The sequence below is a fragment of the Rhinolophus ferrumequinum genome, chromosome 2 (genome assembly GCF_004115265.2).
Source record: "Rhinolophus ferrumequinum isolate MPI-CBG mRhiFer1 chromosome 2, mRhiFer1_v1.p, whole genome shotgun sequence".
Taxonomy (NCBI): Eukaryota; Metazoa; Chordata; class Mammalia; order Chiroptera; family Rhinolophidae; genus Rhinolophus; species Rhinolophus ferrumequinum.
In genome coordinates, this window is record NC_046285.1 from 27,545,035 (window position 1) to 27,558,847 (window position 13,813).

General features: G+C 32.9%; 1 protein-coding gene and 1 pseudogene across 5 annotated transcripts in view; both read left to right on the forward strand.

Moving 5' to 3' along the window:
* The window catches only part of ARL6 (ADP ribosylation factor like GTPase 6), a 42,728-nt gene extending 31,436 nt beyond the window's left edge, over positions 1–11,292 (forward strand). For 2 of the 5 annotated variants that reach the window (XM_033091583.1, XM_033091592.1), the window contains exons 6-10: positions 781–910; positions 4,775–4,830; positions 4,964–4,976; positions 6,468–6,554; positions 10,944–11,292. In XM_033091583.1, coding sequence (XP_032947474.1) covers positions 781–910; positions 4,775–4,830; positions 4,964–4,976; positions 6,468–6,554; positions 10,944–10,977 — 320 coding nt within the window. In that variant the 3' untranslated portion in view covers positions 10,978–11,292. The remainder of the gene's footprint in view (positions 1–780; positions 911–4,774; positions 4,831–4,963; positions 4,977–6,467; positions 6,555–10,943) is intronic. The other 3 variants (XM_033091611.1, XM_033091602.1, XM_033091620.1) reach the window with 3 other exon arrangements.
* Positions 6,561–10,937, forward strand: LOC117013973 (dnaJ homolog subfamily B member 6-like; annotated as a pseudogene).
* Positions 11,293–13,813: the final 2,521 nt, after the last annotated feature.

Consider the following 13,813-nt stretch of genomic DNA (forward strand, 5'->3'; position numbering starts at 1 on the left):
TTAAAATAATGAAACTGCTCTAGATGTACTGCTTTGGGACAATCTCCAATATATGAAATTAAGTGAAATGCAAAAGGTATAAAATCGTGAGAATAGTTTGCTACTATTTGTATTATATAAAGAATAAAAATATATTTGCACATATGTAATATTTCTACAAAGATGCCAAGAAATGGATGATATGGGTTACCTATTTTAGGGAGGAAAAGTGGATTGCCTGGGACAAAGGTGAGAGGGGGATATTTTTACTTTATACCATTTTGTGTCTTCTGAATTTTGAACTATTTAAATGAATTACCTATTCAAAACAGTGAAAAATGTTTCCAAAATTGTAACAAGATAAAAATACCTTGTTAGAGTGTCTGGCTTTTTACTTATAACACTGTGACTAAATTTTAAAATCAGGTTCCAGTTTATCTTCTTTCTACTTCTATTTAAAGTTTGCCTCCTTTCTGTTGACAGTAAAACACAACAAACAAAATATTTGACCTTTCAGTAGGTGCTGCTCAGTAACTGCTTAATGAGCCCCCAACTTCCACCTCACTCGTCTTTGTTTTAAAGCTTGAACCAGAGGGCAGATAGTCTTGCAAAAAGTATTTTTTAAAATTCTCGTATCACTCACATACTTGCCTGACAGTATATGTTTTTAAATGTTTATTATGTACATGTAATATAGAAGAAGTGATTGGAAAACAATTTTAATGAATTTCAATTTTAAGGATTGGGGGGGAAATGACCAAAAAGCTGGAAGTGTGATGATAGTTTCATTTTCTCTTTCAGATATTAAGCACCGTCGAATACCAATCTTATTCTTTGCAAACAAAATGGACCTCAGAGATGCAGTGACATCTGTTAAAGTGTCTCAGTTGCTGTGTTTAGAGAACATCAAAGATAAACCATGGCATATTTGGTAAAGTTTTAGATTTACTTTTCATTTATCATTCTGAAAAAAAAAAAAAAAATCAAGATTCAGTGTTTCTTTTCTAAGCTCGTTTTATAAGTGACCTAACAAGGTAGGATGTGAGCTAAGGATCTTGTTTTGTAGAATGTGGCATTGCAGGTATTTGTTAATATATTGCTGTTAAAACCTTTTCACATCTTTTGGGGGATAGAAAAACAGCTCTTTAAAAGAATAACTTAGCCTACTTACTCACCAACTTCACCCACATTGATTTCCTCCTGCACAGTGAACCAGCCAGCCACAGTCCCATCTCAGGGTATTTGCATTTGTTACTCCCTTTGTCTGACTCCTTCTCCAAAATAATTTTCCTGACTTGCTATTGCCCTTCCTTCAGGAGAGAGACCTCTTCTGATAACTAAAATATCACTATATCTTACCCTGCCTGGTTTTCACTTTGCTTTGTTTTTCTATTGCTATGTGACCTCTTCTTTATTTTTCTTGTTGTTTTATAGTCTCTCTTCTTACACTAGTGCATTAGTGCCATGATACCTGGGGTTTTACAAACAGTTTTGTTCACTCTGTAACCCTTGGAATAGTAGTAGTACATGGTACTTACTAGGTTCACGATAAATACTTGTTTATATGAATAAATAGAAATGGAAATATTAAACTTATTTGGATATATTAATAAGGTAGAACTCATAAATAATTGGTGTCTGAAATTATTATACATTTTTAATTTGGAAAACCATTTCTTACTAATATATTTAACTCCAGTGTCCAAAATGTTCCAATGGGAATAACCAGAAGTTATACATTAGGTAGTATTTTAGTGCCTACCACTACCTATATTAAGCTCCCTCTACCCAGCCACCTACCTCCCCCTGCTGCAAGATGTCCTTCTCTCGCCAGTTTTCCCCCTTTTTATTTGACGGTATCTATGGAGAAAGACTGAACACTAGAAGCCCACTGCCTCTAGAAGGAGAAACAGAATATGAAGCAGAAGGTGGTAGAGCTCAGGGAAGAACTTTAAGAGCTAACCCTGGTGCTGAAAGAGTAATAGTTTAGAAGAGAGCTTGAAAACGCCCTGAAAACTCCTCAGTACTCAAGGCCTCCAGCACCACTACCCAGGAATGAAACACTGCATATCTTAAGTAAAACCCTCCTTACTTTGGAATCAGAGGAAAAGTCAATGTTTATTAAATGATTCTTGAGTTAGAATTTGAGGTTCTGTGGTACTTTGTTGAGAAAGAGAGGAGGGATTTGGGTTGGAGAATTATCTTCAGATGGAAACTGCATTTCTCTACATCATTTAGGTAAATCATATCTAAATTGATAACATCTGAAGTAGAATAATTTTTAGTTTTTGCATTGTAGTAATAAGTATTGTGAGTACTTTGTTAGAAAATGCAACATTCAAAACTGTGGGTCTAATTAGGAACAGATACAGTCCTACTTTTGATTTTGAAGTAGAAGATTTCAAAATCTTTGATTTTTTTAATTTAATTTTATTATATTATTAAATTTAATATATAATATTAAATATTATTTAATTTGATATTTTAATTTTCCAAATGGAAACATCTCTAATTAAAATAATTAGCAATTGAATTTTAACAGATGTATTTATTCATTTGTGACATTAAATATTTTTCAGTGAGAGAAAAAGTAACATCCTGATGCTCTAATATCCTGATGTAGAATATTGTATTACCAGTTTCTATGTTTACTGTGTAACTTACAGAAGAATGCCACGTATTTCTTTTAAATGTGTCTATTATTTTGAATTCTTCTTAATTCAAACTGGATATCTCACTAACTTCCAGTTAGTGCTTCATTTGTTAAGTTTTTATTTTTGCAATAGTTTTTAAAGCATGTATAAAATTGAAAATACATTTATCCTTTTTTCCAGTTTTAGAGATAAAGGAAATCACAGTGATACAGAGATAAAATACTACATCTCTCTTGCCTTAAGTACAAACAAATTTATTGGGCAATAAAAAGATCATAGAGAATTACAGTGTGGAAAATTAAAGGAAAACTTTTATGGTTTATTTTTGACTATTATACTAAACATATAGTCAATTCTGATTGTCAGGATCTGACTGCAGTATTATGTGTTCTTTGACTCAGTCCCTGGTGTGATAGGTATAAGTTTTTGCTTATTTACTATCTTGTGAGGGAGACAGATAATAAAACAGGTAAATAGCTGTATAAAATGTCAGCTGGGAGAGTGAAGAAAAATAAAGTAGGGTAGTAAGATAAACAATGAGAGGTAATTGAGATCTAATTGAAGTCAGGGAGCAGTGCACTCAAAGGTTGGAAGCAATAGCTTTCCAGAATGGCCAGCAGGTGAGAAGGCTTTTGAATGAGAATATGCTTGGTGTACTAGAAATCGCAAGAAGTCCAGGTTGGCTGAAGCAGAGAGATCTAGTGGGAATTTGTAGGAGCTGAGGCCACTGAGAAATAACCAGGAGCCATATCACATAAGGGCCTTGTAGGGCATGGTGAAGACTTTGGTTTTTATTTAGTTACAAAGAAAGGAAAAGTAAAATTCAAACATTTGGGGTTGTTAGGAAAAGATGCATCATGGTTAGAAATACTCTACCAAAAGGGAAGTATTTCTTCATTGTATTACTTGTTTGGTACTGTAATCTTGTTTTCAACTATAGGTGTGTGGTAAAATCGATACACTGATATTTTTTGATGTACGTATTTTAGTTACTGATGTTTTGCTATTGCTATGGATAACCCATAGTTTGATTTGAATATTTGTATATCTCATACTGTTTCTTTATCTTCCTATTTTAAAATATTATGATAAGTCATGTTCTTAGTCTAATAAATAATTCCCTGGAAGGAATTTTTGTTTTGATTAGAATCAAATTAACTCTTTCAGATAATTTAGTACATTTTAAATCATGCTTCAGCACACTACAAGGAACCCTAATTCAGAGAATCTAATTATACTAATTGCTATTATGTGATTATATTTTGAAAGGAATTGACTAAATCAATAACATGTTATGGGAAACTATTAGTCTGCGTCTTGGAAAAAATGATTTGATACTCTAAAAATCCTTTGCATTTTATTATTTTAGTTTATATAATTTAACTATGATTATAAAATAACATTGCAATGAGGATCTGAGTTTATTCTCTTAAAAATGGAAAGACCATGAAAAGACCCCGATTTAAGTGTTTTATATACATATCCCAATTATTTAATTCTCATAATGACCATATGAGGTCAAGGGTAGTATTCCCCCAGTTTACAGATGCTAAAACTAAAGACAGAGAGTTAAATAACCTTTCCATGTTCCTGAAGCCAATAAATATAAAACTAGTATTGAAAGCTACGGGGATTTTTTTATCCTACCAATTTGCCAAAGATATTACAGGTTTATACCCTAGAAATATCAATTCCATTTCAAATAAAATCACTCTATTCTATGGCTAAGTTAGAACCTAAATCAAACATTTCTAATAAATGCAATAGATTCCTTGGGGATGGGCAAAATAAGATGGTGGACTCTATAAAACTAGAGTCCACTAGAAAAATAATTAAAAGTATATGTTTTGTTAATGTCAGTCTGAGTAATAGTCCTAGAATAACTTTTTAGTGATACACTTTTCCAAATGTCATTCAAGTTGTCAATAATACCAATGCAAATATGAGTAATTTTCTCTAGTCTTGCTCCTGAACACTCAGGCTTTTATTTCCTGTGTATATTCAATTTCAATGTTTAATCAGTTTTGCCCATATATGCTACTAGAATATATCATTGCCATATGGCAAAATTGTAATGATTTATTCTTATAGTTCTATGATGTAATGATATATGGGTATGTTTCTTATGGATTTTATTTCAGTGCTAGTGATGCCATAAAAGGAGAAGGATTGCAAGAAGGTGTAGACTGGCTTCAAGGTACATCACAAAATACTGTGTATCTTCAACCTTTATTTCCTTTCCATTCACATTTTTCTTTGCTTTTTTAACATTTGATTTTTATTATATCATTGCTTTTTTCCTTCTTGTTTTCATTTGTTTCTGCTGTCAGAAAAAACCTTACAGTAAGTATCTAATATCTTGCTGCATCTACTTCTATTACATTTTTCTAAAGGATTTATTTAAATGTTTGCATTTTTGCCATCAATATATACATGATAACTTTAGAAAAAATTTTTATTTATAACAAAGATTTCCTATCAGGTCTAGTAATAGAAGCACATTTGAAGTTTGGGACAAATTTTAGACCTTACTGTCAACAGTCAAAAATAAGTCTGTATAGCATGTATTTTAAGAATCATGCTATACTTCGTATATATCTCCATTTATACATAACATGTTTATACAACTTTTAACACTCATATTTAGTATTGTAAATACTGGTATTCTATTAATGTTTTGCATATTGTGGTTCTATTTATTATTCATCAAAATAACTATGATAGGTTGGTGCAGGGTTACTATATCAGGGAATAAATTTTCTCTATGGTTACACTGTCTACTAGCCACAGGAATGGCTTAAAGCACAGTGACCCACCCACACACAGAGCAGTAGCTGTGAATGAAATCAAGTTCTATAGGTTCTTATTATAGGACACTGAGGGTCAGGCCAAAAAATTTGCGTTTGTGAGCAGAACAACTGAGGATCATTCCTATTAGAAGTCTCTGCTCTGAACAAGGGTGAATAGCAAGATATTATAGATTCAAGTTTTAGTCTGTTTGCTGTCAATTTAATTTTTTTTTGCACTCATCTTTTAATGTCAGCTATGTGTGATTTGTTTGTTTGCTTCTCCTGTGCATGTCATGGTGGATCTAAGAGTAGCCTGCTTGCTCATACAAAGACATAATATTTTGGGGGGTCAAAGTACTAAATGTACATGTGAAATATTTTTATGTGTTATAGTATTTTATGTAAAATATGGTATTTTAGTTTGTTTCACAGACTATTGTATTTCTTTTTCTTTTGTATTTATGTAGTCATCATGACATGACGTTTACCGTTAAACTTCAAAGAACATTCATATTTTACAATTGAATCAAACTTAATTGAGTACCTATAGTGGTTCTCAGAAGAACTACTGGAATTTTTCTGTGCACACACCAACTTAGTTTCTTAGACTGAAGTAAAGAAGTGGTCAAAGTTAAGGGACTGATTACCACATAAAACATAGGTTACTGAGGAACATTCCAAAGAAGACACCAGAAACATTTTCAGCCTTGATTTCTTATTTTACAAGTGCTTATTATTGCTTATGGTGAAGATATAGCATGGATGGAAACCCTATTATTGCTTATAATAAAGCACAGGGCTTACTAAATATAGATTGATAGTCATCTGGATTTGAAATTGTACCTCTCTTTTTTCTTTTTTTTTTTCTTTCTTTTTTTTTTTTTTGGTTTTGTTTTATTTGGGTTTTATTTCATCTGTAACAGTGAGGCCACTAGGTGTCAGTAACAATCTAACTTCACAGCAGTGTCACTTGCCAACTCTGATCCTGTCACCTAATTTTTGTGTCTGACTTTTCCTATCCATTCTTTGCATCTTACCTCCCAAGTTTTTGTAAGGAGGATACATTATTGGAGATGTTTTTGTGCCCTTGTGTTGCCATATTTTATGTAACCTTTACAACAGTTCTCTGCAGGTAAGTATAGTATCCCCATTTTATTAATATGTAAGCAGCATGGAATTGTAGTTAACTAGCACTTGTGCTTTTGAGTCTGGCAGATTCATTCCACTACTTATTAATTATTAACTAAAATTACTTATTGTGAAGATAATTTTATTCATCTGTAAAATTAAAAAATAAAATGTCAAAATTGTAGATTAAATGAAACACTGTATGTGTTAAAGTACCTAGCATAAGAAAGCACTCAATAAACGTTAAATTTTCCCTTTTAGCTAACTGCTCTGTTTAACGGAGAAGGAAACTTAGTACATAGATTAAAAAGCGTTTCAGTTTGGCTTTAAATAGGAGATGCTTTGTTCACATTTCCTATGAAATAGTAAATAATTTACATTTTGATGTCCCTGTGTGTCTGGATTTGAAAAGAGGCAAAAATCTATTTTACAAAGTAGGTAGCAGTATATCGGAGACTAGTCTGTGCCTATTACTAACCTATCATTCAAAGGGTTTCGTGGAAATCTAACTGTGAAAGATGTCTCTTCATTTTGCTTCCAGAATTCTGAAATTTCCTAGCATGATAAAGAAGGTTTTGGGACCAATTTAATCTTATTATTTTAGGTTTAAAGTTGAAAAGTTTGGGGTAAAATATTAAATGACATATTTTGTGCTATGATTCCATTCTCTTTTGGAAAGAATCCCAGTAATTACCTAAGTATTACAGTCCAAAGACAAGAACCCCTGAGTAGACGGTGAAGTATTTTCTAAAACTAACAGAGAATATACAGAAACCATTGCAGAGATATAAATTGTTTATATTTATAATAGTGATATATTTATTAAAAAGAAATTCTCCCACATGATTAATGAAACTTATTCATTCTATCACTTTATGGGAAAAGCTAATGCTTTCAGGTTTTAATATTAGACTTATAAACTATACTTCTGGGTGTTCCAATGAAAGATAGATGACTGGACACACACTTAGTTTCATCCCCTCCTCAAATTTCACTAACAGTAAAAAGACTTTTGTTTAAAGACATTAACCCACAAGGTCAGAAAGAATGGGAGTGACAAAAATGCCAACCAGAAGCTAGGTATCTGATGACTGTTGAATGATTTAACAGATCTGATGAACGTTGAATGACTCAACAGACTTAAAGGCCTTTTCTCTTACCAGAGAAAGCTGAATTCTAAGCCAGCACTGGGGAAAGCTGGAAAGCATTCTAATTTACATTGCAGAACCCCTCAAAGACTCAGATATTGATGGAATTTGGAAATAAGGATGAGGTGAGGCTGAAAAGAGAAGACACAGTTATACATTCTTGCCCTTAAAGTAGATTGAAGTTTCATTTTCTGCAGAGTCAAGCGCAAGTGTGTGTGGTTGGCACTGAACTAAAAATGAGGAGTAACTGAAAGTTTTGATACTGAGTATTATGACCCTCTTCTGCTTTCTCCTACTTCTCCCAGAAGACACTATTGGAAAGAAAAAATAAGGGGTCATGTTTAAGAGGTCCAGTGTCCAAATAAAGGAATTTCAGAAAGTGAACAGAGAAATAGAGGGGAGAAAAATCACCAAATAAATTATCAGTATTTTCCAGAACTGAATGATGAATTTTTAGTTGAAAGGCCACTTGAGAGCCCGGTGCAGTGGATGAAAATATTCCCACCAAGGCACACAATTATTAAAATTCAACACTGAAGACAGTGGAAGATTACACAAGCTTCCTGAGAAGAAAATAAGAGGTTTCATTAAAAGAATTAGGAAACAGAATAGCATCAGACTTCTCAACAGCAACACTTGGTAAGGTAATTGAGCAATGCCTAGAAGGAGTCCAAGGAGAAAAATAACAGAATTATTTTCTCAGGCAGTGTCGATGTACTGTGACTGTAGAATTAAGACATCTTCAGCCATATAAAGTCTCAAGAATTACTTTCTATACCTTTTACTAAGGTATCCAATGAGAGGTGTACTCCTCAAAAATAAGGTAATAGGTTGTTGGCGAAAGGAGAAACGGAAGTGTGAGGAGTCAGTGCCGTGGTCACCGCGCAGGAGCAGCGGAGACCCAGCCACCTTCCTACCACCAGTCCCACATCCTCGGACTCGGTCCAATGTCCTGCTGAAACATGATGGATTACTACCAAATTCTAGGTGTGCAGACATGCCCCAGCCAAGGAGTTTAAAAAGGCATACCAGAAACTGACAGTGAAGTGGCATCTAAATAAAAATCCTGAGAATAAAACACAGGAAATTCCAGTAGCCAAGGCGTATGAAATTCTATCAGATGCTCAATAACGGGACATTTATGACAAATACAACAAAGAAGGACTAAATGATGGAAGTGGAAGTCATTTTGACAGTCCATTTGAATTTGCCTTTACATTCTGGTACCCAGATGAATTTTTGATGGAAGGGACCCCTTTTCATTCTACTACATCAAAGACCCATTTGACGACTATTTGGGAATCAGAGGGGCCCTCATGAAAGCACAAGCCGAGGCACAGGGTCATTCTTCTCTGCCTTCAGTGGATTTGCGTCTTTTGGGAGGAGGGTTTTCTTCTTTTGATACGAAGTTATCGAGAATGGTCAAGAAAGAGTAGAAGTTGAAGAAGATGGCCACTTAAATAAAGTCCTTAACGGTAAAATGGTGTGGAGCAGCTGCTACGCTTGAATAACAAGTAATTCAACACAGGCACGTAACAGACATGTTAACTGTAACATTCACCATTTCAGGATTAACAGGAATATTTTTTTGAAGATTTCAAATGAACCTGACTTGCAGTATAACTTACCTAAAGTATTTATATGCAGCCCTTTCAAGCTCTATTTGTCATAGACTTTTGAATTTATTGTTGGGACCACATGATAGGACCTTTTTTTTTGTCTTTTAAATTATAAATCTCTGATGCACTTTACTTTTGTACTAAACTGAGGTGGCTGTCACTCTTTCATACACTACCAGTAGCATGGACCTGCTTTTACTTTGTGTTTGAAATGTGAGCCAAGTAGTGATAGAGCCTGCTGTGAAGTTAACATTGCCAGGATGAATCTTTCACAAAAATAATTTCAATTTTTTTCAGTATTTAGTAGTGAAAGATACTAATATATTAATGGTAATACAGTTCTGATTTAATATACATTGAGGATGTTTTCTAGTTGTGCATGAATTGCTGGCAACTTAGTAAGTTTTGACAATTATTTAAATATGTCATGTTAGAATTAAGTTTAAAAAGTAAAACTGGTAAACTGGGTCTTTGTCAGTTGCTTAAAAAAAAAAGATGCGAATGTGTTTGGTGCTTTCTTTTGAGTGGATGGGACAAATAAATGAATGAATAAATAAACAAACAAACAAATATACAAACAAAAAAGTAAACAGTAATGGAACAGGAAAACCAGCACAAAAGAATGGGGGGAGGAATCCCCAGGATGATATGGAGATCCCAGAATGATAGTGAAAGATCTCATATAAAAATAACTGGGCAAGCATAGAGAACAACTGGTCCAGATCAAAGAGTTTTGGAAGACCCGTGGAGAGTTCTTTAAGAAAGTGGAATTGATAGACTATGTAATATGGTTCATAAAAATAAAGGTTTAAACAGTGTGGGAATTACACCTGAAACTAACTAATATTGTATGTTAACTATATTTTAATAAAAAAATCTTTAAAAAAAATAAAATAAATGGGAGTTATTTTTGACCTCTTGAGAGGAAAGTGGGAGGACAGAAAGAAAACCAGTGTGAAATAAAAATTCTACAATGGACAGCACAAATGAAAAAAAGAAGAAAACAGTGTGGGAGTACTGGTATTGAGGTAGTATTAAGTACATTTAAAAAAAAAAAAAAACAAGCAGGGAGGCAGGGTTGGGCATAAGGAAAAATTATTAACTCCGGGAAAACAAAATGTAGTTGAAAACAGGAAAAGTAACGGGTGTACCACCTGTCTCAACTGTGAGTAGCATTACAGAGTCAGCATATTGATAGTAACTATTACTATGTTAGGAGACTAGGAGTATTGGAAGAATTATGAGGGATGCAGAGAGTAGCTTAGGAGTGTGTAAGAGTGGAAGCCTCATATTAAATAGAAGGAACTGATATTTCAACAAGTAATAAAGGCATATTATTTAGAGATACAGAGGTAGTCACCTAAAGGGGTTGGAAGTAATTGCTTATGAAAGGAGAAAGGAGATGAGGCAAGGGACTGCTGTTTTTTATACAGACCTTGTAGAACTGGTTGACTGACTATGCATGTACAACTTTGATGAAAGTAAAACCTATAGTATCAATTGTGCTTTAAAAAAATAGGTGTGTGTATGTGTTTCTACTATGTTCTTACAGATTTGTCTCAGCTTACGATAGAAAATAGATTTTGCCCTGTAGAGACTGGTAATTTCTTGTTTGTTTTTTATCAGATCAAATCCAGGCTGTGAAGACGTGACAAAATAGTATTTGGAAACCTCAACAATTGTCAATTCATGGAATGTATCTTAAGGCAAACTGAATATTGTAAACTTTTTTTAAAGATGTTTGCATCTAAGAATACTTTATAATATTCTGCTTGTATTTATGGACTCTAAATGAGCTTTGTAAGAACATAGGACTTCAGGTATGTTAATCTAGCCATTAATTACATGAACGCTAAATCCTTAGAGGGGCTCCCCAGAGTTATCAACTTCTTAGTAAAGGTCTACATTTGATTGTAATGAGAATGTTTAAAGTCAGATTTAAAATCCATCGCAATTATCTCGTCATGAATTATGATATCTTTAATGTATTTTATTTTCTATGATTGTGCTTGTATAAAAGAACTTTATAATGGACCATGGGTAATTAATGTATATTAGATTTTTACTGTATGTCACCATCAATAAAACATAAAATGTAATGTACAAACTAGTGTGCTTTCTTTATGCTGAAAAGAATAATGCTGTGTTAATAATGTTATTTGGCGTTTTGTTGTCAAGCATTTGTAAATTATCTGAGACCAAGTTACACTGAATTTATCCAGTGAATATGTATTGAACGTCTCTATACCTCGCTGTATTAGTCTGGCATTATCTTACACAATGGTGATAGAAGTAAATAAGACATATTCCTTATCCTCAGAGAACTTAAAATTTAATGAGGGAGAATTTGAGAATCTTGTCATACATTATATCTAATTTTACTTCATTGGCTGAATGAAAAGGTTGCCTCTTTAAGAGGTATAAAAATGAATCAATGTATGATTCTTCAATAATTATTATAACTGACTTCTTACTTTAAAATGCTTCCTTTTAAATAGTAATTTGTTAAAATAGATTGTGATTCACCAAACTATGTTTTTTCTGAACATAAACTGCTACATAAATGTTCTTTAGAATTTTAGATATATCTCAGGTATCTACTGTATGCAAATTGTTGTTCTCACAATTTACTTAGGACCACTTATAATTGTGAACTCTAGATTGAAGGTTTGATTTTAAGGTAATCACTGAGAAACAGTGTAGAGAGCAATGATGTCAATTCTAAAAAACATTTCATATAAAGAAAAACAACATACAATGTGTAACATCTTAAACATCCTTAGCTGTGAAAATGATAGAAACAGAAAGCAAAAAGTAAGTAATAAAGATGTATTAAAGATGTTATAGTAACTGCAGTAGTGATATGTTTTAGAAATTTGAATAAAATAATTTTAAAACTACAGTAAAAGTTCTGTAATCCAGTTTCTCATGGTCAAGAAATCCCAGTGATTTGGAGTTTGGCAGATTCAAAGTTATCCAAACTAATTGTCCAACATTTTAAGCTAGCTTGCCAGCCTCTCATAAATTGTTTTGATGAGAATAAAAAGTGAGATTGTCATTAATCTAGGGTTGAGTCAAATATAAAAAGAACATGATGAAAACACTATGTGATTTAACAAAAAACTGGTTTGCTGTAACTATTTTAAGAGGATGGAGAAAAGGGGTGTTTAAGAGAATTCAAATCCTCATCTGATATATGATAATAGTAACCATATAATCACTATATTTTGAGCAAGATATTACATGTGTGATTTTTATGTCATTTAATCCTCACAATAACCTTACGTGGTAGGTTCCATTTGTTTATAGACAAAAAATACTGAGGCCTAAAAAAGTTAAGCAATTTGCTAAAAGTCATAGAGCTAGTACCATGTTTCCCAGAAAATAAGACTTAGCCGGACCATTAGCTCTAATGCGTCTTTTGGAGCAAAAATTAATGTAAGACCCGGTCTTAATATAATATAATGTAGTATAAAGTACATTATATAGTACTTATTTTAATATAAGACCGGGTCTTACATTAATTTTTGCTCCAAAAGATGCATTAGAGCTGATGGTCTGGTTAAGTCTTATTTTCAGGGAAACATGGTAGTAAATGGTGGTGCTGGGATTCAGAGCCAAATAATCTGTTTAAAATGGATGATTCAAGAGACAGCAGTATTAGAAATATAGAGGTATCTGCCATAAGAGTAGCTAAAGGGATTGAAAAGGCTGTCACTGGGCAGGGAGACCCCGATGGTTTGTGGGGAGGTCAGAGATAACGGACTACTGTTTTTTTGCGTGTTTTAAGTGTATTAACATTTCAAATTTTAAACTGGGCATAAATGACTGACAAAAAATAACTCTTAAAACTATATTGATACTAAATTAGCATTCCACAAGCTAAGCTAATTCATACCTATTTATATTTAGGAGAAAGAATACTTTCTCCTTTGTTTTCAAGATCTCCAAATCTAAATAGTTTATAGTCTGTAAACATCCATTCTTACTCTACACTTTCATGTAAAGATTCTGTAGAAGCAGGTTGGGCAACGGTAGTCACAGGATGCCATATAAGTGTATGAGCTGAGGTTGTTGCATGTGCATTTAACATATGCAATTAAATTGATTGTATTAAAGCTCAAGCAGGTGTTTTTTCATGTTTAGACATCACTGTTACAGAGTTTAATTCATTAAGCTCTACATTTCAAAATAACACCTCGTATATTGTTCCAAATTTATCCTATTGTGTGTTTTACATTCAAATACTTATATGTGGCCCTGTTCAGCCTGTGCTTTGTAAATCACAAAAGGGCTCAGTTTTATATATTTGTTTTTCATTTATAGGTTGTCTGTTAAGAATTATGAATTATCTCCTAATTGCTTACGTTATTTTCTTCCTTTGGAATTTTCAGCATACCACATGATTTCCATAAATACATGTAGTTACTCTTGCAAAAAGGCAGATACATCTTGCATGTAACTCTGGTACATTTAAAATACTGTAGCATTTTAAC